Raw genomic sequence first — 24,689 nt, forward strand, 5'->3', positions numbered from 1 at the left:
GCGGTGCCCAGAGGAGTTTCCTGCACTGAATTGTGTTCCTGTGCTTGGTGGTGGTGAGAGCAGCACAGGGGACAGCAGGTCTGGCAGATCAGCAAAGGGGTCAATGAGCCCACAGGCGCTGGGGAGCGTGTCTGCTGTCCAGATGTATTTTTATGGCTTTTCTCTGACTCAAAAGAAACTTGAGTTTCACTTCTTGGTGGTGACTGGTGCAAACTGGCTGACAGTGACAGTGCCAAGTGCCTCTGCCAGGGAGGCACGTCCCTTGCCAGGTTTTTGAGGAGACCTTTCCAGACCGTGTGCATCCCTTTAGAGGAAAGAAAGCTGCAGCTTGCCTCTCCCCTGTAGCCATCTCTGGAGCAGCGCTTCTTGGCAGCATATGAGAGCCTTCTTGTGTGGCAGCAGCCCTGCAGAGGTCAGAGAGGAGGAAGGTGTAGGGACACAGCACTGCTCACAGCCTTCCTGCGATCATCCCGCAGGTGCCATACAGGCAACCCACCGTGACCAGAGAGCCCCTGTGTGCTGATGGTTTATCCCTGCAATAACCTTGACTCCCTCCAGCAAGGGTGGGTTACAAAGAGGGGTCCTGGATTTCCGCAGGTGTAGCAGCCTGCTCCTATGTGCCATGTTCCCAGAGGATCAGTGGGATGGGATTCCTGTTTCCCAGATGCCCAGCAGGCAGCCCTCCAGCTCAGCGCTGCCAGCCCTTCTGCACCAAGGGCTGGTGCTGGGATCACAGAGGGGCAAGATCAGGTCAGGCTCTGGCTTCACGCAGTCTGGGGTCCTGCCCGGGCCAGGGCCAGAGCCAGCAGCTGAGCAGGCAGCAGCCAGAAGCTCTCCAGCTGCCCTGGCCCTTCCTGCCCTGCTTGCTGCAGCTTTGCAGGGCTTCCAACTGCACTCAGGTTGGTTGGAAGCAGACTTTGACTGAGGTTGATGTGCAAGGTCTTGGGCTGGTCCTCAGGCATCATTTAGCACGAACCATGCTCAATTCTGTTGCTGGTAACTTGCTCCCTGTGGGGGGAATCAGAGGTACCCCTGGCTCTGCAGGTCTGCGTGAGCAAACAGCCCCTCTGCGAGCACAACGTGGGCGTGCAGGAGAGTGGTTCGCTCCCCTGGGTGGCAGCTCCCTATGCTTAAAATACAGATTAATAATTATCCTCCCAGGCTCCACGCAGCTGTAATCTGTCCAAGCCAGGGGCTGCCTGGGCTCGCTGCTGCAACCATCCCTGCAGTGTTGCCAAAACGCACAGGAGGGGGCCGGGGCAGTCCCTGGCTGCCCTCTGCCCCGTGGTGTTGGCTGTGCTGGGGTTATCCTGGGCCTCTGCTTGGGTCCAGCCGTGCTGGGCTGCACCTTACTTGGTGTGTGCATCCCATCCGTGACGAACCGAGTTCCTGGAGCCTGGGAGCACCCCGGGGAGCTCCTATCCTGCACTTGGCAGGATCTGGACCACAGCTAGAGGGGAGAGGGGGGCCAGGATACAGCCAGGATACCGGGACAGGTCCTCGCCCCTCTCCATGCACCTCTGCACCTTTTGCTCAAAAAACTGCAACCCTCTGTGAGACCAGCACGGCCCGGCCATGTCCTTGGCAGGTTTGTGCCAGCATAGGTTTTCTCCCATATTCTTCCTTTCCTCCAGCAGCACTGCCAAAGAGGTTAGGCAGCATCCTGAAAGGCGAGCTTGTGCTGAAACGGGAGCTGGGCTTTCAGCAGGTCTGAGCTGTTGGGCAAGCCCTGCTTTCTTCGAGGAATTCACGTGGAGCCTATATTTGGACATCTCTGCTTGTGTTTAGGATGGGGGAAGTGGACTGTGACCCTCTGCAGCAAGCCTGCATCGTGTGCTCGTGCTCCCTGGGAGCAGGCGGCTTTCATTAGCTCAGGTGCTCGGTTTGCCTGCCCAGAGCTGCTCGATTCCCTGGCCTACGGGGCTGAGCCCAGTTCTCCTTCCCCCACAAGCAAACCTGGCTCTGCCCAGCTCCCCAGCACCCTGAGCAGCGCGGGGCTGCAGGTGCAGATGCTCACAGCCTCCCCGCAGCGGGGATTTCGGCATCGTTGGTGCACGGCCCTCCTCCTGCCGTGGCTTAAAAACCCTGCTCCGTGTTTATCCCGTGCCACTGGCCACGCTCCAGCGTCCTCCTCCCTCCACGTCCCCTACATGTGGCACCCCAGAGCCCTGCACCCCATGACGACGGCCCATGCTGGTGCAGGGGGTGACCACGCTTGGGGCGATGCCGCAGGGGAAGGGTCCTGGGTAACCCCAGGAGGGTTTTTGGGGGAACCCCGCTGCGAGGCAGGCACGGAGCTGCGGGCAGCGGGCGGGTGCTGCCGCTGCAGGGACTGACCCCCTCTGACCAGGGGCCAGCCGCCCGGCCCTTTGCTCCCTGCTCAATCATTTACCTGCCCGCGACCTTCGCTTCGGGGCAAGGCCGGGGGTGTTTCGCGCCGGGGGGGCCCCGCAGCACCCCTCGCCCCTCGCTGCGCCCTTCCCCACCGGCCCCGCTCCACTTTGGCCCCTTTATCTGCTGCGTGCTCCTCTTTGGTGGGTCCCCGCGCAGGGCTGGGAAGGCAGCCCAGTGCCGCCAGGAGGAGGAGGAGGGGTGGGGAGAGGCCAGGCCGGAGCTTTGCCAGATGTGGGAAAGGAGAGAAGGGGGGACGCTCGCCGCTCGCTCGCTTCCCACCCCCCCGCCCCCCCCAGCCCCAGCTCCCCGCAGGCGGTGGGGCGGCCCCGCCGGGGACCCGGTCCCGGGGGACACGACGGTGTCACCGGGCCGGGGGGCGAGGCCGGGGCTCGGCGAGCCCGGGAGGCGCCGGGTGAGCATCCCCACGCGCGTCCCCCCGCGCGGGGTGGGAGGAGAGCCGGGTCCCCCCCGGCGCTCCCCGCTCTCGCCTCCCTCCACCCCCCGCATTGTTCCCGGCCCGGCGGGCGGGAGGAGGAGCAGGGCCAAGGGCCAGCATGCGGTAGGCGCCCGTGCCGCCGAGGAAGGCAGGCAGGAAGGCAGGCAGGAAGGCAGCGCTGCGAGCGTGCCGGAGCCGCCTGTCATGTTGCTCGAGCTGCTCGTCCAGGCTGCCTGTGTGTCCCTGTTCCTCCCGGGCGGCCAGGGCAGGGTGTACCCCGGGAGGAAGAAACCAGCCAGCTTTGCCGTGGAGAGGTAGCCGGGTCCCCCCCTTTTTCCTTCTCCCTCTCGCAGCTGCACCTGGGAGCGGCGGCACGCCGAGCCCTGCCGAGCCCTCGGCTGCCTTCGGGGCTCCCGTCCCGGCCGGAGGGGCCGGCACCCGCTCGTGGCTCCGTCCGCACGGGGGCAAGGAGAGCGTGACCCTCGCGGGGGTCTCGCTCCCCGCGTCCCTGTCCTCGTCGGGGATGTTTCTCCCCTGTCACCACGTGCTGGGGTGCTGGGACCGGCTGGGGCGTGAGCCCTCGCCTGCCGTCCCATCTCGCTGGGGGCTCACTCCACACCCTGGTGCGCCCCGAGCCTGCCTTCACACTGATCTGTGCCGCGCGGGACGGGGCGTCTGTGGGCACGTGGGTGCCCGCTCCCATGTGTGTCCCCCTCCCCGTCCTCATGGGCTCGGTCCCGGGATGGGGCAGGGCGTCCTCAGCCTCTGTCCCTCGCTCAGGCGCCGCGTGGGGCCCCACGTCTGCTTCTCAGGCTTCGGCAGCGGATGTTGCCCCGGCTGGATGCTGGCTCCGGGCAGCGGGCAGTGCACCCTGCGTGAGTACAGGCGCCCCAGGCCCCACTGCGCTCCCCAGGATGGGATGGGGGGGTCCCCGTGCCCCTGACCGCTGCCTGTCCCCGTGCCCTGCAGCGCTCTGCCCCTTCGGCTGTGGCAGTGGCTTCTGCATCGCCCCCAACCTCTGCTCGTGCCCGGATGGAGAGCAGGGCATCACCTGCCCAGGTAGGGCCCCTATCCCCTCCCAGGGCAGGGCACAAACCCTGGAGGTGGGGCAGGAGTGAGTGGGGGGGAGCGTGAGAGGGCTCCAGGGGTGGCCCCGGTGCCCCGCGGTGCCCCTGCTTGCCTTTCAGAGCCACCGGGGACATGCGGGGAGTATGGCTGCGACCTCTCCTGTAACCACGGTGGGTGCCAGGAGGTGGCCCGCGTCTGTCCCCTCGGCTTCTCCATGGTGGAGACGGCCAACGGCATCCGCTGCACTGGTGAGAAGGGGGGGTGGCGGTCGAGGCGCGGCGGGGGGCCCGCAGCATCCCCCAGCTCCTAGATGTCCCCTCTCGCCCCCAGACATTGACGAGTGCCTGAGCGCCGCCTGCGAGGGCCTCTGCGTCAACACCGAGGGCGGCTTCGTCTGCGAGTGCGGCCCTGGCATGCAGCTCTCCGCCGACCGCCACAGCTGCCAGGGTGCGCGGGGCCGGGGGTCAGGCGGGGGCCAGCGGGGCCGAGCTGGGCCCGCTGAGCCTCAGCCTCTGCCCGCCAGATACGGACGAGTGCCTGGCCACGCCGTGCCAGCACCGCTGCAAGAACAGCGTGGGCAGCTACCGCTGCTCCTGCCGGCCCGGCTACCACCTCCACGGGAACCGGCACTCCTGCGTGGGTGAGCGCTGCACGCCGGCCCCTCTCCGTGTCGCGACGAGCCCTAGCCTGCAGGGACAAGGTGGCCGTCAGCACGGTGCTGCTGCCACGTCCTCGTCCTTGCTTGGGCCGTGCCCAAGGAGATGGCGCACCGGGCATCCCCGTGCATCGCGATGGTGGGGGTGTCTCTCCCCCGTGAGCCAGCTCCTGCCTCCTGCCTGGGCACTGATGAGTCCCCGTGCTCCCCAGATGTCAACGAGTGCCGGCGGCCGGGAGACAGACGCGCCTGTCAGCACGCCTGCCACAACACCCCAGGCAGCTACCTGTGCTCCTGCCGCCCCGGGTACCGGCTCAGCGGCGACAGGGTCTCCTGCGAAGGTAACTGGCTGCTCCCCTGGGCCAGGGCAGGTGAGCAGGACCCCACGTGCTCCCTGCGTGATGCCTGCTCCTTCCCTTCTAGGCTTCCCCAAGTCCATCCTGGCCCCCTCACCCATCCTTCAGTCCCTGCAGCATCCCCCCACCCTCGTCCTGCTCCCTCCCGGCCCTGGGGGACCCCTCCTGGTCCCCAGGGGCTCTCCCTCTTCCCACCTCCCTGCCGCACCTCCGGGCACCCAATCTCCTCCCTCCTCGCCCACCACCGTGTCCCCGGTCACCGAGCTGTCCCCACGCGGGGAGGGAGCCCCCGGTACCGCCGCACCAGCCCCTCGCTGCTGGTACCGGGGGGCCCTCCGGGAGCCGGGCACTCGCTGGATGGAGCCGGGGTGCCGGAGCTGTGCCTGCCAGGTAAGCGCCCTCTCTCCCTGTGCCGCTGCTCGCCATGCCAGCTGGCCGTGGCGCTGAGCTGTGCCTGCCCGGCAGGGAGGACGAGTGCTCTGCGAGGCCGTCAGCTGCCCCGTGCCTTGCTCCCACCCGCTGCCTGCCCCGGCCGGGGGCTGCTGCCCCAGCTGCACAGGTGAGCCCTGGCAGCCCCAGCCCTGCGCCCCAGCATGGCCTCCCCTGACCCTCCCCTGGTTTGCAGGCTGCTTGCACGAGGGGGTGGCCCGTGCCGAGGGCGACGTCTTCTCCCCATCAGATGGCAACTGCACCGTGTGCGTGTGCCTGGTGAGTCCACGCCGTCCTGCACTGGGGTGGGCTGGCAGTGGGGCCTGGGTCCCATCTCGTGGCACTGCTGGGATGTCTCAGGCTGGGCTTCATTGGCACTGGGTGCCCATTTTGGGGAGGTGTCACAGTGCTCAGGGAGACAGCTCCGGAGCCGTGGGGCAGGGGCCAAAATGGGACCTGCAGGTCAAGACGGGGGGTGGGCGCTTTGGAAGTGTCAGCCCCTTTATGCTCAGCGTCAGGAAGACAAAGCCATTTTCTCCCTTGGGGAGCGGCTCCCCAAAACTGTCACCATGGTGGTGTTTATCACTGCCAGGCCCTGCTAGGGGACTGCAATTCGTGGGGCAGACGCTTGCCTCCCCATGACCGCGCCGGGCTCTGCTCTGCTCCGCAGGCTGGAAACGTCTCCTGCATCTCCCCCGAGTGCTCCCCGGGCTCTTGCCCCAGCGCCTCGCCGCCCGACTGCTGCTCCTGCCAGCCAGGTGGGACCCCCAGGCGGAGGGTGGCGAGGGGCTGTGGGTGGTGCTGCCGGGGATGGGCCGAGGGGTCCTGGCGAGGCAGGACCGTGCTCTGCTCCCCATCCAAGCCCTGCCCTCACCGCCTCTCTCCTGCCCAGCAATGTGCAGCTTCCGCGGCCGCACGTACGTGCACGGAGCCCGCTTCAGCTTGGACGAGGACGACTGCACCACCTGCGTCTGCCGGGTGGGTCTGGGGATCCCGTGGCAACCTGCTGGGGGTCCCGGCCTTTCTCTGGTGTCCCGTGGGGCGGAAGGGCGCAGGCAGGATGGGTGGCCCCAGCACGGAGCCGGTGCATGACGCGTCCCCCTCTCCGCAGGGTGGCGAGGTGGAGTGCTCCTTCGCCCCCTGCCCGGCGCTGGACTGCCCACAGCACCAGCGGCACCTGCGCCCCGGGCAGTGCTGCTTCACCTGCCGGGACCCCCCGCGCCCCTCGGGTGAGCCAGCACGGGGGTCCCTGGGGGCTGGGAGGGTGGGATCTGGGGGAGCTTCACGCGGGGGCGCACGGGGATGGGACGGGCGTTTGGGGACATAGTCACGGGGTCTGGGGGCGGCGAGCGGGGAGCGGGCACGTGCACAGCAGCACCCACGTGCATGGAGAGGCTGGTGGGCTGGGTGCCTGCATCCCTGTCCCCACCCGTGTCCCTGTCCCCACCAGGCTGCTTCGTGGATGACAACGGGGTTGAGTTTCCCATCGGACAGATCTGGTCTCCGGGCGATCCCTGTGAGTTATGCATCTGCCAGGTGAATGAGAACCTGCTCTGCTTCACTCTTCCTACCCGTCCCCATCCCCGTCCCCGTCCCCATCCCCTGCATCCCTGGGTGTGCGTGGCATGGAGAGACCAGGTCTGGGAAGGAAAGAGGTTTAGACACCAAAGCCAAGTCCCTCTCCGGCTGCCTTCTGCCTCGAACGTGCTGCCTCTGCCTCTCCTCCAGCCGGGCTCCCGGGACACCCAGCCCTTCCCTCGGGACACCAGGCTGCTCATGGACGTGGTCCCCAGCAGCTCCCCAGCTCCGTGGGCTTTTGCCCCTTCAATTTTGGGTTTAAACCCGTCAGTTTGGGGTTTAAGCCTGCCAGCACGGGCCCAAGGTCCCTGTCACGTGCTTCTCCCCCCGCAGGCCGATGGCTCAGTGAGCTGCAAGAGGACGGACTGCGTGGAGACGTGCCCCTACCCCATCCACATCCCCGGGCAGTGCTGCCCCGACTGCTCGGCAGGTGACAGGGACCAGGGGGGCAGTGGGGGGGGAGGCGGGCTGAGCCTGACCCCCCCGAGCCAGCGAGCCTGGGGGCCTCCAGGGCTGCAACCCTGCTCTCCTCCTGGCAGGATGTACCTACATGGGACAGATCTTCTACAACAACGAGACCTTCCCGTCCCTCCTGGACCCCTGCCTCAGCTGCATCTGCCTGGTGAGGGCTGCGGCGGCCAGGTTTTGGGGTGGGTGCCTTTCCCCAGGGTGGGGGCCGAGGCAAGAGCATCGGTGCGGCATTTTTGCCCCGGAGCACAGGGTCTGGGCGCTGCAGGATGCTCTTGGCTCCCGTCCTTCAGGCTTTTTCCCATCGTAGGAAAAAGCTGCTGAGCCTCTGGGGGCTTCCCCACCCCCCCACCCCAAGCCCGCGCTAACGCCCATCCCTCGCGTCTCTCCCTGCCAGCTGGGCTCGGTGGCCTGCTCACCCGTGGACTGCGCCATCTTCTGCACCTACCCCTTCCACCCCGAGGGCGAGTGCTGCCCTGTCTGTAACGGTGAGGGCCGGGGGGGAGGGCACAGGACCACGGCCCCCACCCTGCCAGTGCCCCCCAGCCCCACGCTGAGCGCTGCTGCCCCCCCTCCCCGACACCCCTAGACTGCAACTACGAGGGCAGGAAGGTGGTGAACGGCCAGACCTTCAGCCCCGAGGGACAGCCCTGCACCCGCTGCACGTGCCAGGTGAGCCCGTGGGGCTGCGCCGGGGACCGGGCGGCTCTCCCGCGCCTCCTTCCTCTTCATCCTCCTCCTCCTCCTGCCGCTCCAGCTCGGGGAGGTGAGCTGCGAGGAGAGGCCGTGTCCCCACTCGTGCACCGAGCCCCCTGCGCTGCCTGCTGCCTGCTGCCCCGCCTGCCAAGGTACCGGGGGCTCGGCACCCCCGCGCTGCCCCCCACGTTTGTGTCGTGGTGTGCCTTTTGTCCCCCCCCCCCCCCCGCGGCGGCGCTGGGCTGGTGGTGATGTTAACCAGGAGCATCTCTCCCTCCACTGCAGACACCCAGCTCCCACTGCAGAGCGGCGACGTGTCCCCGTCCCCATCCCCGTCCCACAAGGAGCTCGTGCCCACCGGCACCCCCCAGCCTCCCCGCCACCGCCTGGCCCAGCTCCTGCTCCACGCTGCCCCCTTCGGCCCCTCTCCTGGGGGGGAGCCCCCTTCCACCACCCCGAGCCCCCCCCAGCACCGTGGGGGGCTCTCAGCTGCTGCTCTGCCCCCTGCTGCCCCCCCTGGGGAGGCCACGGGACCCCCAGCTCCCACGGGCAGCCCTGGGTCAAGGCGGGATGCTCAGGGGCATCCCGGGGACGCGGACCCCTCGGTCGTGCCAACAGCTGGCAGGGAGAGCCCCAGCAGGCACGCGGCTCCCTAGAGCCACCCTGCCAGGAGGAGGAGAAGGAGGAGGAGGAGGAGGAAGGCTGCAGGACCAGCAGGCCTGGCTGGCCAGGCGTGGCTGGGGACGGGGCGCTGAGGCACGCAGGTGGCCGTGCCGAGCACCCAGGGATGGCGACACGTCCCTGCGCCCCGCTCTCTCGGGCGGAGGGCACAGGGTCCCCCAGCTCCTCACCGCCCCATGGCGCAGGAGGCTGTGGGGCCAGGGGGCCAGTGCCAGCTACTCCCTCCCCCAATAAAGTCACCCTGGTATTTATGCTCCCTGCTCCTGCTTGCGCCCACCAAGCCCAGCACTGGGGCTTTCCCCAGCTCGGGGCAGTTTGGCCCGGTCCCGGAGGTGCTCGTCCAGCCCAGCGTGGCTTTGGGGACAGGAGGGACCTGCCCGTGCTGCCCGGCTGGGGACTTTATTGTGGCCAGACGCTGTGGCATGCATCAGACAGCAGGTGCCAGCCCCACCATGCCATTGGCCCTGTCGAAGACGCTGTAGTAGTGGCGCAGGAAGATGTCCCCAAGGATCCAGAGCTCGCTGGTGGCCGTGGGCAGGGTGTAGCCTTCGAAGCCGCTCATGCAGGAGCCATCCTCCTGCTGGTGGGGACAGGGTGAGGGGCAGCAAGGCCACAGGTGCCGGGTGCCAGCACTCGGTGCTCACCTGGAGGATGTAAGCCTGGGGTGGCAGCGGGAACTGGGTGCCGGCAATGACGAAGACGATGTCAGGCAGGAGCCGGATGAAGCTGCAGCTCACCAAGTACTGCAGGGAGGGGACAGCACGGCCTCAGCCCTCGCAGGAAGCCACCAGCACCCCGTCCCCATCCCCGTGTGCTCACCACGCCGCTGGCGCTGCGCCTGGCTCCCATCTCATACTGGATGTTGCCCACGCTGCGGGTGGGGCCGGCCAGCAGCGAGGTGCCGCTGTCCACGATGGCCTGGCAGCCGTACGGGCAGGCGATGGGGCGGCCGTACATGGTGATGCTGGGGACACAGCGGGCTCCCTGAGGCCAGGTGTCCACCCTGGTGCCAGGGTCCCCCTCCCCGTGCCACGTCCCGGTGCTACCTGTCCACCTTGATTTGCCAGTAGGATTGGGCGGTCAGCGGGATCCAGCTCAGGTTCCCGGTGAAGTAGGTGTCGTCGATGCCGCCAAACAGCACGAAGCTGCCATTCCGCTTGTTGCTGGGGCGAGGGGGAGTTGGGGGGGGAAGAGCTGTGGAGCTGGGGATGCTGGTGCCCCCCAGCCCCCCAGTAGGAGCTGTGCACCTCAGAGGGCTGCTGCCAAGAGCCCGGTGCTGTACGCGTTGTTCCCAAAGTGGGTTCTGAGTTTGCCTCGACGAGAGGCTTTCCCCATCAGTAACATTTGCACCCAGACGCTGGCACCGTCACCGACTGCGTGTGGCCACCAGCTTGCCCGGAAAGCACGAGGAGGGGTTTGCCTGGATCCTGCCAGCACTTACGGGGTCAGGTAGATGGAGAAAAGGTCCTGAGACACCAAGCCTTGGCTCATCATGTTGTCAAAAATCGGGGTAGCGCCGGAGGAGGAGATGTTGGGGAAGGCCAGCCCCAGGAAGCCGTCGAAGGGCGCGTGGGCAAGGAAGGAGCCAGGCTCCGCCTGGCTCAGCCCAAACACCTGGTTCTGGACTTGGATGTTCCCAACCTGGTGGGGAGAGTGGGGAGGCTCGGGGATGCCCCTGCCTCACCCCTACAACCCAGCTCCATGCCCCAGCTCGCCCACGGGCGCTCACCGTGACGGTGTCGTAGCCCAGGACGCCGACCATGCTGCCGGTGCCATACCAGGTGGCCACGCTGGTGGTGGTGCCGCGGTAGGTGGAGGAGCGCGCTGGGTCGAAGCGCCGGTGGTTGGCTGCAGCAACGGGAGACCTGAGCAGGGCGGGCAGAGGAGCAGCCCACCCGGGGGTCCCCAGCATCCCCCCGCCCAGCGACACTCACTGCAGGCCCGGCTGGAGCAGTACACCGAGGGCACCCACAGGTTGGCTGAGCCGGTGTCGAAGATGACGGTGAACTCCTGCGGTGGCGTGCCGATGGAGATGGTGCCCACGTACTCCAGCTGCCAACAAAGGGCACCGAGTGTGTGTGTGTGTGTGTGTGTGTGTATGTCACTGCCTCCAGCCACCCCCCCCCCCCAAACTGTCCACGTCCCCCCACATGTCCCCGTGTCCCTGCACTGAGGTTCCCTGCCAAGCCCCCCAGCTCTGCCCGCACTCACGTCCATGTAGTTTGCCAGGGGCTCGGTGGCAGTGGTGGGGTGATACTTGGCTGCTGGGGAGGGGGACTGCTGCAGCAGGATCCTCCCCAGCACCCCGCCATCCAGCAGTGCTCGCCGCAGCGATTTCCCCCGGTGCAGTTTGATCCTGCATGACAGGCTGATGCTGAGCACGGGGACAGAAGGGTTTGGGTCCTGGGGTTCCCCTGCCCCGACCGCCGGTGTCCCCCTCACCTCACCATGGCGCGGGCAACCACCACCATCCCCAGCAGCCACAGCCACCTCATGGCGCAGGGATGTGGTGCGGTGGCACCAGGGCACCGGTCTCTATACCGGAGGGCACGGAGGCGTTCCCGGATGAGGCGTGCCAGGTACCCCGATAAGCCAGCCCATGCACCCCGGTTGGTGGCATGGCTCGGCACTTATCGGCAGCCTGCTGCGGTTGCCTCCGGCCCCCAGCACACGAGGTGCAGGGTGTTTGCACAGCCGGGGGCACTGCCGGGAACAGGCAGGAGCCGTGCCGCCGGTGGGGCAAAGTGGGACCCAGAGGTGACACCGGGCAGCATCTGCCACCGTCCCCTGCATCCCCAGGGCAAATGTGCTGGATGCCCTCTGCGCACGCAGGAGCCGTGTGTGACTTGCCAGGGGCTGGGGGAAGAGCCACCCAAGAGCTCTCGGGGGCTCAGCAGCCTGTGCTGGCCCTCCTGGTGAGCTGTGTGCCAGGAACAAACACAGCAAGGGCGAGTCGTGCCAGCGCGGCGGCGGCTTGTCCTTGATAAATAATCAGCCAGGAGCACTCGTGGGCAGCATCCGCCGTGGCAGGGGGTCACCTCCCCACGTTGAGATCCCACCCAGCAGGACCTCAGCCTGACATTATGGGTGGTGACGCTACGGGGCCACAGCTGCCGGCACAGCCTGCCCACGCCGCAGGGAAGCGGGGCCCGATCCAGCCCTTTCCAGAGAAACTCAGCACGCAGATGCTTTTCCATGGCTTTATTTTGCTCAGTGACAGCAGCAGGGGGGGCCGGGAGTGCAGGGGCCGGCCTGGCTTGGGGGAGTATGCGCTCAGGCCAGCGGGGACAGCCCCACCTTGTTGTTGGCCCTGTCGAAGATCACGTAGTACTCGCGGATGAAGACGTCCCCGAGGATCCAGAGCTCGCCCGACTCGGTGGGGGTGTCCATGCCTTCGAAGCCGAGGCTGCAGAACCCATCGCTCTGCAGTCCAGGACGTGGATAGAGATGGTCACCAGCTGCCTGGCCCCCCCCCCCCCCCGGACCACCCCCTGCAGGGTCCATCCCTGTCCCTGTCCCCGCGGGGTGCTCACCTCTATCACGTAGGCTGTGGCTGGCACGGTGAATTTTTTGCCATTGATTTTGAAGGCGACGTCGGGCAGGCTGCTGACGTCGTTGCAGCTGATCTGCGGTGGGGATGGGGTCAGCGGCCACCCCGACGGAGCCGTGTGTCCCATGGGGACCAGCAGCCAGTCTTTGGCCATCGGAGGGGACACCGAGCCCCGAGGGTCCCCAACAGCCCCATGTTCCCCTCCCGCCTCACCTCGCCGTCGGAGTCAGCACCCAGGGCATTATAGATACGTTTGAGGGCGGTGGTGGGCACAGCCAGCAGCGAGGTGCCGGTGTCCACGATGGCCTGGCAGCTGAAATAGCAGGCGACAGCCTTCTCGCCGACGAAGACTCTGTGGGAGATACAGGGTGAGCTCCTGGAGGGGCCAGGGGCCGAGTCCCCATAGCGTCACTGCCGGGAGTACCTCTCCATGGTGATCTGCCAGTAGGTTTCGGCAGAGAGCGGGATCCAGGTGATGCCCTTAGTGGTGTAGGCAGAGTCAATGCCACCAAAGAGGACAAAGCTGCTGCTCTGGTCGTCCCTGAAGGGGGGAACCATCAGACACAGCAGTCCCGTGGCTCAGAACCCCATGCTGCCAAGGGGACACGGGTACCGGAGCCTCCCCAAGGGGAGAACATCCCCTGCCAGGGCTGGGCGGCTCTGCAGGGCTTACTTGCTCAGGTAGACAGAGAAGAGGTCCCTGGCCACCAGGTCCTGGTTCATCATGTTGTCAAAGACAGGGGTGGCCCCGGAGGAGGCGATGCTGGGGAAGGCCAGGCCCAGGATGCCGTCGAAGGGTGAGTAGTAGAAGGTGATGCCGGGCTCAGTCTCAGCCAGCCCAAAGATCTGGTTGGTGACCTGGATGTTCGAGACCTGGTCGGAGAGACAGGGAGAAGGGGACGGGCTGGGTTGGGGCGCACGGTGCCCCCGTGTCCCCGGTCCCACAGGACGGGCAGCCGGCTGGCCGCTGCCTTACGGTGACGGTGTCGTAGCCCAGGATGCCAGTCATGCTGCCGGTGCCGTAGAAAATGGAGACGCTGTCGTTGGTGCTCACGTAGGTGGAGGACTCAGAGGGGTTGAAGCGTTTGTGGTTTTCTGAGGGTACGGGAGAAGGATGGTCATGGCCTGTCCCAACACCATGCTGCCACTGCGGCACGGGGCTGGCTGCGTCCCCAGCGCTCGGCACCCCCAGGGACGGGGACACCTACTGCAGGCCGGGCTGGAGCAGCCCACCCAGGGGTCCCCAGCGTCCCCCCGCCCCGCGACACTCACTGCAGGCCGGGCTGGAGCAGTACACCGAGGGCACCCACAGGTTGGAGGAGCCGGTGTCAAAGATGACGGTGAACTCCTGCGGTGGCGTGCCGATGGAGATGGTGCCGTAGTACTCGTTCTGTCAACGTGGGGCAGGTTAGGCAGGGGGACAGGAGGGTTAGGGGGGACAGGACAGGGGCGAAAAGGGGGACGGTTAGGGGCCTGCAGCCCCATGGGGGCCATGCTGGTGCCATGCTCACGTTCATGTAGTTCTGCAGAGGCTCAGAGGAGGTGGTGCCGGCAAAGACAGGGAAGTATTTGGAGGCCCGGTTGTAGGGGTGCTGCTTCAGGAAGTGCTCCAGCAAGCCATGCTCCTCCAGCCTCTGCCGCAGGGACTTCAACCTCCTCAGCGGGATCCTGGGGTGCAGGAGGGGACAAGGCTCAGGGCAGGGACGTGCCTGGGGGCTGCACTGTGCCCTCGCTCTGCGCCTCTTCCTGCAGCCCCTCCTACGGACTGGGGCCACCTGCACTGTGCCTTGGCCATGGTGATGGCTGGGGGCTGTCCCCCAACCCTGCCATGCACCACCCCAGCCGTGACCCCTTCACGATGCCTTTACTGCCCAGTTCCCCCCACTTCATCCCCGGGGGGGTCCTCGGGACCCCAGCAGCATGCCCACCACCCCACCAGCCCAGCGCTCACTTGGAGAGGTGGCATTGGGCCAGGGCCACCAAGCCGAGGAGCAGGAGCAGCTTCATCGTGGCTCTTCGCAGCGAGGCACCAGTGCCAGCGGAGAGGCGTCGAATGTGCCCGGTGCCCGGGCTGAGCTCCCTATATACAGCGCCGTGCTTGTTTGGCCGGCAGCCCCGATAAGAAAGGCAAACGGCAGGGTGGGCATTATCGCAATGTCTGCAGAGGACACCGGGGGAATGTCAAGCTGACGGCTCGCCATCTTCACCCGGGAGCCGCACGGCCTGGCCGTGGGGTTGCTTGGTGCAGGCTGGGCTGGGGAAGGAACATTTCCTGGTGCCCTGCGGTGCCACTGGGAGGCCCTGGGAGTTGTGGGGCCAGCGTGGGGACGTGGGGCTGGCTGCGGTCCCCAGGCTGCTGCAAGGCGCGGGGCGAGGACCCCCCGGTGCCCCAGCCCCAGCGGGTGCTGCACCGACCCCTCCTGCACTGGGTGGGGAAGGGGCATGGGGTGGCCATGGCCCGGGGACAACGCGGTGGCCGTGAGCCTGTGATGGATGCAGGGTCTTGTGCCAGGGGCTCTGCTGAGCGCCGGTGCCAGGGGCTCAGGAGCAGCGCTGGAATGTGTTTGCTTAAACAGGCACCGACCTCCAGCAGGCAAATAAGGGGTTTTCCTTGACAGCTTCACCAGCACGGGTGCCAGGTGCTTTTCCCTTAGCACGGAGGTGTTTCTGTCCCCTTCCCTGAAGGCTCCCAGCCCTGTTCCCGACATCGAGGAGGAGCCGAGACCCGAGGCCCTGCCAGCAGCCACAGCTCCTCGCCTTGCCCAGGGTGAGAGCACCTGATGGCCCAGCGCCGATCCCTTACCTAAGCAGCGCTAACTGGGATCTTGGCTTTGGCTCAGGGACATGCAGGGCTCCTTCTCTGTCACCCCCTTGTCCCTGTGCAGGGCCATAAGGGTGATGTGAAACCCCAGTCCCACACAGACCATGCTGCTGGGGTCCTAGTTCATCCCCATCCGTCTGTCTGCAAAACTAGGACCAGCTGGGGGATGAAACTGGGACCAGCTGGGGGACAAAACTGTGACCCACCGGGGCAAGAGCTTCTGGGTATGCTGCCGGCCAGGACAACGCAGAGGTTGCCTGCGCTGGCTGCATCAGAGGCACTCGGCTCCGGTTCAGGCACCGCAGTGCCACACGCGTGAGCTGTGGCTGCAGGCACGGTCACCTTGTCCTGCACATGGGGCACAGGAGGAAAACAAAGAGGGAGCCTGCACCAGTGAGCACCAGCCTCAGGCCAGCTCCGAGCAAGGTGAGAATGGAGGATGGATGCTATCTGCACGTGGGAGAGGAAGGAAGAACAGCCTGGTCTTGGCTGACCCCTGGAATGGAAAGTCTGGACCCAGCGGGAGCTGCAGCCTCCAGCCCTGCGTGGAGCCCTGGCATCACGCTCCCAGCTGGCCCTGTGCCGCCTGCCCCTGCCCACGTCCTGCCAGGATTTATGGAGAAAAACAGAAATGTTCCCAAGCCGGGCGGCTGGTCCCACTCTTCTGCCCTCAGCTGGGCTGGAGATGAAAATAAGAAGCCTTGCGAGCCATTTACCAGCTGAGCTGGCTTTTTATGAAATATTTGTCACACTTGGCACAACGTTGCTGGGGAGACCCTGGGAAGCAGAAGGCAGGGGACTGCCACACGCTGGCATGGCAGTCTTCTTGCTGGGGAAGGAGCAAGAAGAAAATGGGCAAATGCCATTATTGCATTTAAAAATTAAACTGGGAAAGCCTCGTGTTCAGGATGGTGTTGTAGTGAGATGGCAGTATTCTGTAACCTGGTCGTCCTTGTGGTGATTTCTTTTCTAGCAACCGAAGCTCCAGAGCAGCAGTAAACAGACCTGAAGCTGAAAGCCAGCCCCACGAGCAGGTTTTGTTGTACCCTAAAAACGTATGTGCTGTGTGTATGTGCTGATATACAGGGCTCTGGGTGAGAGGGCCTCTTGTGAACACATGCAATTATATCCCGAATTCTGCCTCCCCCTTTACTGTGTCATGCAATAAAGGCTCCAAGCAATTTTCAAACCTTTTATTCTTACTGCAGACCCGTTACTGCCCAGAACCGTTGCTAAAAGAGCCAGACGAGCGAAGCCACCGAGGATACGGATTTCATTTTTGCAACGGAAAGAAATCATTTGTCAAATTATGACAAGCTCATTCCTCCGTCAACAGACAGCGGCGCCGGGAGCCGACGAATCTGCAGGTTGTGGAAGCCCCCAGCACGCCGGGCTCGGTGCAGGGGGCGTGGGGGTCCCCGGGGGAGTCAGCACTGCTGCACCGCCGGGGCTAAGCCCACCCGGCGGTGGGCTCTGTCAAAAACACTGTAGTACTGGCGGAGGAAAACCTCACCCAGGATCCAGAGCTCCGCAGGGATGGCGATGCTCTCAAAGCCGCTCTTGCAATAGCCGAGGTAAATCTGCAAATTCAGGGCAGTGAGCCTGAATCCCCCCCGTTCAGCTAGCTGCAAAGCTCAGGAAGCAGCACAAGATCCTTTTAATGTGTTAAAATCCTTAACGTCCATATCTCGGAAGCATTAAGATGGATCACGGCTTAGATGAGAAGTCTTGAAATACAGCTGGTGATCACAGGGAAGTTTAATAGCAAGTGCTGACTTAATAGAAGTTAATAGCAAGTTAAATAACTAAATAATAATAAGCTATTAATAATTAGTAATAACAATAATAAAGCATAAATGCTGTCCATCTAAGCACTGCGCTGGCATCGCTGCTCCCTTCCACCTCATGCCCTGCTGACCGCCCTCGGCGGCCGCAGCTCTTTCCTGACCCCTTTCCACACAGGCTCCCCTCGGTCCTTATTATTCCTACTGTTGCTTTTGGAGTTCTCAGGGACAACCTCAGGCACTTTGCATTTGGTGACATGGTGCAACCCGTCCGTCATTTATGCCCTTGTGCCTTTAGGCGGGGGAACAAGAGCTGCCCCCAGGCTGGCTGTTTGGCAGGCACTCACCTGCTGGATGTAAGTCTTGGCAGGCACAGGGAACTTGGTTCCCCCGATGACAAAGACAACATCAGGCAAGCTCTTCTTGGCTCTGCAGCTGATCTTGTACGGCAAGGGAAAATGGAGCATCAGGGGCTGAAAGTAGCACACCGCGGGCGATGCTTCCAGAGAGCATCACATCGAGAGAGGAAACCTGCAGGTACGGCTGGGGGTGGATGGTAACTTCCAGACAGCAAGCTGCCTTCACGGAATCATGGAACGGATGAGGCTGGAGGCACCTCTGGGTCCACCCAGAGCAAGGTGCCCAGGACCACGTCCTGGTGGCTTTTGGAGATCTCCAAGGAAGGAGCCTCCACGAGGAGGGAGCAGAAGTGGCAGCCTCTCCAGTGAAGGCAGGACCTGCCCGGTCCCAGCCACCCGGCTCCTCTCCCCCTGCCCTCACCTGGCCGCTGGTGTACTCGGAGGCCCCGATGTGGCGCTGGATGGCGGCAACGTCTCGGAGGGGTCCGGCCAGCAGCATGGTGCCGCTGTCAATCACGGCTTGGCAGCCCCTCGGGCACGCAACGACCCGGCCGCGCATGATGATGCTGGAAAACGGCCCCAGAGTGCTCTGAGCACCTCTAGGTGTTGCCCGCACCCCAGCGAGTGTCCCGCTGCGATCAGGAAGCAGAACTTCTCCCGGCTGGTGCTCCAGATGCAGGAGGAGGCAGCAGTAATCTCCCACCTATCAGTGTGGGTGCACTGCCCACCAGGGCATGAGTTGCCGCAAAGCAAAAGCTGTGAGCTGCTGCTCGAGAGAGCCTTCTGCCTATGTGCATGCGAGGAATTCGCATGGATCCTGCCCCGTCCCTTATATTTTGTGAATTTTCTAAGCTGAACGTTTGGCGTTTGTGACAGACTTCTCCCCTCTACGAAAGCTTTGGGTTGTGCAGAGCAGAGCTTACCGGTCCACAGCAATTTGCCAGTACGTTTCGGCAGAGAGAGGGATCCAGCGGAGCCTGCCAGAGAAGCAGGAGGAATCCATGCCTCCGAGCATCACGAAACTGCCCGTCCTGCTCTCGCTGGAGGTGAGAGGGGACAGCAGAGGCATGCTGAGCAGCTGTCTCGTTGCAGACCAAGGGGGCTCCGCTGGTCCCCACTTACGAGCTGAGGTAGATGGAGAAGAGGTCCTTGTCCACCAGGCCCTGGCTCATCATGTTGTCAAAGATGGGGACGGTCCCAGAAGAGGCGATGCTGGGGAAGGCCAGCCCCAGGATGCCGTCAAAGGTGTGGTGGGTCAGAAAGGAGCCAGGCTCCTTCTTGCTGAGGCCGATGGCCTGGTTGCTGACCTGGATGTTTCCAACCTTGGTAGAGAAAAGAAGGGAACAAGATGTGCTGCGTTCTGGAAAAACACACACTTTGCTACCAAAGAGAGCGGGCAACCCTCTGGAGCACTCCCCGCATGCTCCGTCCTCGCCTGGGAGCCCTGAGATAAGCCAGCACGGAGCTGTGAGGCGTGCACAAGGCAACGCTCAGCTCCATCCTGCCCTGCAGGGCTGTGCCAGGCTGGTGGCAGCAGCTGCCCGCTCTGCACGGCGGCAGAGGGCACCAAACCCCACGCAGCATCCCCACGTCCTCCCCGGGAGCCAGACAGGGCTGGAGGGGAGCCGGGAGGCTTTTGGTCCTGGTCTGCTTGTTATTGACGCAGCGGTGCCTGGGATGTGATAATTGTTCGATTAAATCCCCAAGGAGTGCTGCTTGTGCTCAGCTCTTGCTCCAGAAAAAGGTAAGAATTCAATGTTCTGGTGTCCAAGCAAGGCTTGATTTGCCTCCCTGCATGCAGGAACCTTACCTGGGCTCGTAGTGAGCTCAGGCTACGCAGGAGGGCTAAATGACTTGTACAGAGAAGCACCCAGCAACTCCAAAAGGCACCCTTGCTAGAAAGGCTCCAGTTCACCTGCCGACACCTTGCACTGGCACCAGAGGGAAGGGTTTTTAATTAGCCTGCTGCCAGTAACTTGTGGATGACTGGGACTCCATTAATCCTGCTCAAAAGCAGCTCGCAGGCTGCTCAGCATCTGTTTTGCTCCAAGCAGCTGCAGCACACAGTGTTTGTGGTCCAGCTGATGGGAATGGCGAGAAGGTCTGAGAGCCCTGAGAGCACAGGATGGGGCTGGAGAACCATCAAGTGGGGACACAGCGAAGAAGCTTTGGAAATGCAGGACACGGCCCCTTGAAGGAATCAAGCTTTGGCTCTGCCCTGTTTCTATTCCAGCTCGCATCGCCCCTTTGGACACTGCAGGTGCCAGGAGCTGGACTCACGCGTACGGTGTCGTAGGCCAAGACCCCGGCCACGCTGCCGGTGCCGTACTGGATGGAGATGGGTTGGCCGGTGGCCCGGTGGGTGGCGGACAGCCTGTGGTCGAAGCGTTCGTGTCTGACTGCAGGGGCAGAAGGGTTGGCTGGTCACAACGCTGACCCTCCGCGGAGAGAAGGGCCAAGGCAGAGGTGCTGCTGCTGGTAGGACTGGTGGTGGGGACGTCTCACGCTGCGACCGGCCCGTGATGGGACAGTCCCACTAAAGGCTTCTGTAAACGAGATGCACCGGAGCGAACCCACAGGAGGATTCCCTGAGCTCCCTGGGTCATCGACACGGGCAGGCCCCGGTACCTACCTCCAAGGGCTGCTTTGGCCCTAAAATGGGCCAAATCCCTGTCCTCTGGGCAATATCTACTCTTGCCAGAGGAAAGAAGATCTTCTGTTTCCTCTGCTACACGGATCTGAGATGCTGTTTCCCTTCTAGCCTGCTGGCACCCACTGCTGTACAGAACTAGCGCACTGCTAAATGACCATTTGAGCAGCACCTGGGCCAAGCCGTGCCTCAGGCTGTCTCTACCTGCCCTTCAGCATGGCTTTGGGACGTACCGGAGCTCCAGGTAGCAAATGGACAACGTGCTTCACTGGCATCCACCCCATCTCCTCCTCGCACGTCACTCTCTGGGCAGGCCTCAGGGCTGCCTCGAGGCACCCGCCGCCTCCGAAGCGAAGCATCTCCCCCGGCCTGCAGCCCTGCTCTCCTCAGGGAGGTCCTCAGCCTTCTCCCTGCTCACTCTCTGCCTGGCGCAGCAGCACCATGACGGCCCACACCAACAGGAGGAGTGTCAACACCCGACACTTGCTCGAGCAATGGGCACAGCGTGGGCAATGCCAGCCAGCCCTCGCCGGGAGCAAGTCCCACTGCTCACCACAGGCCGGGCTGGAGCAGTCCACCGAGGGCACCCACAGGTCGGAGGAGCCGGTGTCGAAGAGCACGAGGAACTGCTGGGGTGGCGTGCCGATGGAGATGGCGCCGACGTACTCAGCCTGCCATGGGGGAGAGGGAGGGTTTCAAGGGGAGCAGAGCTATTAAAAGCAGAATTTCCTCTTTTCTAGGGCTGGGACTCCTCAACGGCCCCCCTGAAAGGAGCAGACCTGCGGACATCAACAGCACGCTCCGGCCACACTCACATCCATGATGTTCTCCAGGGGCTCTGTGGTGACACCACTCGTTAGCCCGGAGAAGAACTTGGATCCCACGCGGGAAGGCAGCATGTTCGGGAAGGCCTCCAGCAAGCCCTGCTCCTCCAGCCTGTGCCTCAGGGACTTTGTCCTCCTCAGCGGGATCCTGGCCAGCGAGGGATGGCAGAGATGAGCAGGGGGTGAGAGGCTGGCACCACGTTTGGATAAGCCAGTGCACGCAGCATGGCCACGGTGCCACAAGATCATGCACCGTCAGCACCAGTCAGATGTTATGGGGACCTGAAAGCTCGTGGATTTGGGTGTACATGTCATTTTGGAAATTATATTTCAAAATGGTTGAAATTGAACTCACACGTGGCTACCACTACAACTAACAGCAAGCAATGAGCTCCAGCAGGGTACGCTTCGTTGGTCTATTTTAGATGCTTGCCTTAGAATCAAACTTCCATAGCTGTGCCCATGGGAGGCCTGGGTCCAAGCACGGGTCTCCCCCAGCACCTCAGCTGCCAGACCCCTTCCTAGGCATCCCCGTGGCCATGAGGAGCCAGCCAGGCATCTCCCCCCGCTCCTCCTGCTGCCACGAGGGAGAGCCACGAACCCCGCCGCACTCACCGGACGGCGCCGTGGGCGAGCAGCAGCGCAGCGAGGAGCAGGACCAGCCTCATGGCCAGCTTGGGGAGAAGAAGGAACACTGCCAGAGGGGGTGAGGCCCCGGGGCTGCTGCCTGTTTGCTCACACGTCAAGATTTTTGCATGTGGGTGGCAAGCTTGATAAGAAATGCAGGTTTTTTCCACCAGGAGCCCTCAAGGAAGTTTTTGGAAAAATGCGTTCTTCCCCACCTTTGCAAGGTCTAACCATTTCACGGTCAGATCTTTTCCTGATGGACAGCAGACTGTGAAGGGGCAGAACAGGCTTAAAACAGAGCGTTTCTGGTCATTTTAATTAAGAGCAGAGGGAGGAAATGGGTCACGGGGACCTCACATCACCGTTACGGGTCATTGTTTTTCTGGTGTGGTACCAGAAATCCCCTGCGTGGACATCCCCATGCCGTAGACACCAGATAAACCCAAAGAATCAGAAGCATGCAGTTACTCAGGTAGACGCAAGGCCAGGAGGCATCTCACTGGGTTTGAGAACAGCCTCTGCAGCAATTCCCACCTTTGTCCCAAGTTTCAGCCCAGACGTCATAGGGGAAACAGGCTTCTCTGTGGAAACTGGAAGGGAAAGGCTGCTCTGCATGGCGGTGCTGGAGCCATTCACCCCGTCCTACAGCAGAAGGGCTTCCTGACACCAAAGTGCGGAGGCAGGATGTGGGGCAGACCCCTGAGCTTTGCCATGAACTAGCTATGGCCAGGGAGGAGAGGCTGCTCCCGATGTGCCTCTTGGCAGCTGCTATCTTCCAGCTGGGAAAGACACAACTGAAGAGGCTGCACCTCCTAAGGCATCATCCCCGCTGGGAAACCAGGGTAGGAGGTGTCCTGCTCTTGAAGGTTAGGATGCATGGGATGTCCTGCACGGGAAGGTTAGGAGACCTGGATCTGAGGGACGATGAAGCCTCTGTGAGTGGCAAATAACCCTGGGTTAAATCCCTGTGTGCATGCACAAATCCCCGTGCAGCTCTGCCAGGAAGGCAATGGCCACAAGGCTGGAGGCAGTCGCAACAGATCAGTCCCGATAGCCAGGTGCCCAAAAAAGTCTCTGTGGGAATCGCGCAAGATTGGGCACTGACACTTACACTGCATTTAACTATCATATGGCTCATCCCACGGGACAAACAGGACTGTAGATGGATTTTCAGGCTTTGTGTGGCAAGGGACTTTGCTGATAAAGCTCAAGAACAGCCCTGTCAAATGGATCTGGTGCTGGGCAGAACTATCCTTGCTGTGTTTAGGAAAATACATCAATTCCTAGAACTCTTATCTGTGCCAGCTGGAAACGCTCAGCTTGAAAAAAAAAAAATAAAAATCTTACTGATATACACTTTATCTTGGTAACAGCAGATTAAGGAAGCAAACTTGTTTTCCTGTCCCTGTTCCCAGTCTTTCCTGACCCTTCTGTAAGGGCAGACTGTGAGGAGGAAAGTCTGGTTTGATGCTCCTGTGACTTGAAGTAACAACTTTTGATTAACTTCCCCACTATTAAGGCAGGCCCGAGAGATGTCAGCTCCACTGCTGGGTGTACTTTTGAGGGGCAGGATGTGCAGGTGCTGAGGGCAGATCTTGCTATCTGCTGTGATCACCAGACGGGGGCAACCAACACAGCCTCTGTGGCTGAACCGTGCGGTTTGTGAAGCCCTCTGGTTACACAAAAGCAAGTACAGGAAGAGAATTGGTTGGGTTGTGGCTTGACAGATGGACAGCCAGAAGTACATGTGTGACATGGTACCAAGGGCAAAGAGAAGTACTTTTTTCTCATAAACTCACAATTAAAAGATGGGTGGGATTCTGAGAAAGGCTCTTCTGCTGTCTGAACCCTTCCCTGTTCAGGAAGATAACACTGTCTTGAAAATAAAGTGTCACATAAAAAAAAAAAAAAAAAAACCAAAAAAAAAAAAAAAAAAAAAAAAAAAACACAGCACTATCTTTTTTTCCTTCTACAGGGAAAACGCCCCAGATTTCCTATGACTGTTAAGCTCAAAGGGACAGTCAACCAAAACCACAAATGAACGTGGCCAGACAATAAACCAAAGGCAACATCTGACAAAGGATCAGGGCTGCTGAGTTGACCTCCTGTACACTTCACATTTTTTCAACCTCGCACAGATTGTGAGTTACTTTGGTCCCTAGTCTTGCATTGCCACCCTCCACCTCAGAGCCCATGGAGCCACGGGCAACATCGGCTGCAGTCACTCAGTCCTCCCTCGACAGCAGCACCCGTGGAATGTTTCCATTTTACTCCAAAACACTCACAATGTATCACAACAACCAGCCGAAAACATCTCTTACACAAACTAAGGAGGCGGATAAACAGGCAATGGGCGCATCCTTCCACATTAAGCAGAAAACACCCATTTTTCAAACTTTTAATTGCTGGGATAACACTTTGCCATTGGCACTGCATGCTTTCCCATTCTGTTTCTTACGTCATTGCAAAGAACAAATTGGAACACAACCTTGTTTATCCTCTACTCAGTCCTTATAGCTTGATAGAAATTGTGAACTGGATGTGCTCCAGCCTTTCCACTACCCTGGAGACTGCTCCTCAAACAAGCCTTGGAAATATCGATCTCCCTTTGAAATGTCAAGTCCCTTTCCTGCAGTAACATTGGGTCTCAACCTGGTTATCAGCCCCGCTATGAACAAATTGGACCACAGGGCACCGATCCGGACCCATATGACTCATGTTTATTATACAGCAGCCAACAGGCCTCACGTGGTGCACGAGGACCAGAGGTGCCTTTCCTGAGACACATCCACTGTACCTGCATGACCTTGCCTGGCCGCCTGTGGTCCCCTTCGCCTTCCTCACCGCCCTGAGCCCCTCTCATCCGGCAGCACAGAGCTTTTCCCTGTCCTAAAATAACCTGTAGACTGGTTCGCTCCCGCAGGAGTGTGGAAATCTGGAGGACGGCTTCCCACAGAGTATGGCCAGAACAGGGCTGCCTTTGCCTCGCTGCTCAGGAACTTCCCCGCTTTATCTATTTGAGAGGGATTTACTTTTATGTGTCTTGGTTCCAGCTACGCCACCTGAAAATAACGTTGTTATATGAATTTTTGGCACATGGCAGAGGTATCCCAGCCCACAGTAATCACCCCTCCCCTGTCCTCTCTTCTCTTGCACTTCCACTAATTTCTCCATCTCCAGGTCTGCACTACCTTTACTCCCAGCTGCCTCTCCACACTCACTTTACCCCCATCCCTTCACCCCTGAAGAAGCTATGGACTATAACACTAAACTTGGAGGAGCTGTGGACTCTGTTGGGGGTGGAAAAGCCTTA

At 62.3% G+C, this 24,689-nt stretch overlaps 4 protein-coding genes across 9 annotated transcripts; 1 reads left to right on the plus strand and 3 right to left on the minus strand.

The window, feature by feature from the left end:
* Positions 1-23: 23 nt before the first annotated feature.
* Positions 24-9,014, plus strand: VWCE (von Willebrand factor C and EGF domains). Of its 6 annotated transcripts, XM_048053040.2 has the most exons (20): positions 2,665-3,144; positions 3,611-3,705; positions 3,800-3,889; positions 4,018-4,146; positions 4,229-4,345; positions 4,422-4,538; positions 4,766-4,894; positions 4,977-5,299; positions 5,375-5,468; positions 5,535-5,617; positions 6,009-6,096; positions 6,231-6,316; positions 6,450-6,567; positions 6,789-6,874; positions 7,250-7,346; positions 7,456-7,538; positions 7,782-7,872; positions 7,974-8,056; positions 8,142-8,232; positions 8,366-8,876. In XM_048053040.2, the coding sequence occupies exons 1-20, from the start codon at positions 3,035-3,037 to the stop codon at positions 8,734-8,736; spliced, it is 2,481 nt and encodes an 826-aa protein (XP_047908997.2). In that variant the 5' UTR covers positions 2,665-3,034; the 3' UTR covers positions 8,737-8,876. The 6 variants fall into 6 exon arrangements, 3 of the variants coding, with proteins under 3 accessions (XP_066854925.1, XP_066854927.1, XP_047908997.2); XR_010832103.1 differs by lacking the exon at positions 8,142-8,232 and having other exon boundaries at positions 24-3,144; positions 6,789-6,854; positions 7,456-7,566; positions 8,366-8,493; XR_007159751.2 differs by lacking the exon at positions 8,366-8,876 and having other exon boundaries at positions 24-3,144; positions 6,789-6,854; positions 7,456-7,566.
* Positions 9,015-9,161: 147 nt separating this feature from the next.
* LOC106048276 (pepsin A-like) lies at positions 9,162-11,256 on the minus strand. The gene is made up of 8 exons (XM_066997584.1): positions 11,204-11,256; positions 10,696-11,117; positions 10,491-10,609; positions 10,203-10,402; positions 9,808-9,924; positions 9,581-9,725; positions 9,406-9,504; positions 9,162-9,338 (listed from the first exon to the last, which is right to left on the minus strand). The coding sequence occupies exons 1-8, from the start codon at positions 11,254-11,256 to the stop codon at positions 9,189-9,191; spliced, it is 1,305 nt and encodes a 434-aa protein (XP_066853685.1). The 3' UTR covers positions 9,162-9,188.
* A 778-nt stretch (positions 11,257-12,034) lies between these two features.
* On the minus strand, positions 12,035-14,982 carry PGA4 (pepsinogen A4). Its single transcript, XM_048053072.2, has 9 exons — positions 14,263-14,982; positions 13,823-13,979; positions 13,584-13,701; positions 13,288-13,406; positions 12,985-13,184; positions 12,736-12,852; positions 12,525-12,663; positions 12,295-12,387; positions 12,035-12,184 (listed from the first exon to the last, which is right to left on the minus strand). Exons 1-9 carry the CDS (start codon positions 14,316-14,318, stop codon positions 12,035-12,037), a joined length of 1,149 nt encoding a protein of 382 aa, XP_047909029.2. The 5' UTR covers positions 14,319-14,982.
* Positions 14,983-16,559: 1,577 nt separating this feature from the next.
* On the minus strand, positions 16,560-21,798 carry LOC106048291 (pepsin A-like). The gene is made up of 11 exons (XM_048053135.2): positions 21,771-21,798; positions 21,592-21,644; positions 21,365-21,423; positions 20,741-20,897; positions 20,479-20,596; positions 19,556-19,674; positions 18,398-18,597; positions 18,199-18,315; positions 17,697-17,841; positions 17,264-17,356; positions 16,560-16,712 (listed from the first exon to the last, which is right to left on the minus strand). Exons 1-11 carry the CDS (start codon positions 21,796-21,798, stop codon positions 16,560-16,562), a joined length of 1,242 nt encoding a protein of 413 aa, XP_047909092.2.
* Between the last annotated feature and the right edge of the window lie 2,891 nt (positions 21,799-24,689).

This window comes from Anser cygnoides, chromosome 5 (genome assembly GCF_040182565.1).
Source record: "Anser cygnoides isolate HZ-2024a breed goose chromosome 5, Taihu_goose_T2T_genome, whole genome shotgun sequence".
Lineage (NCBI taxonomy): Eukaryota > Metazoa > Chordata > Aves > Anseriformes > Anatidae > Anser > Anser cygnoides.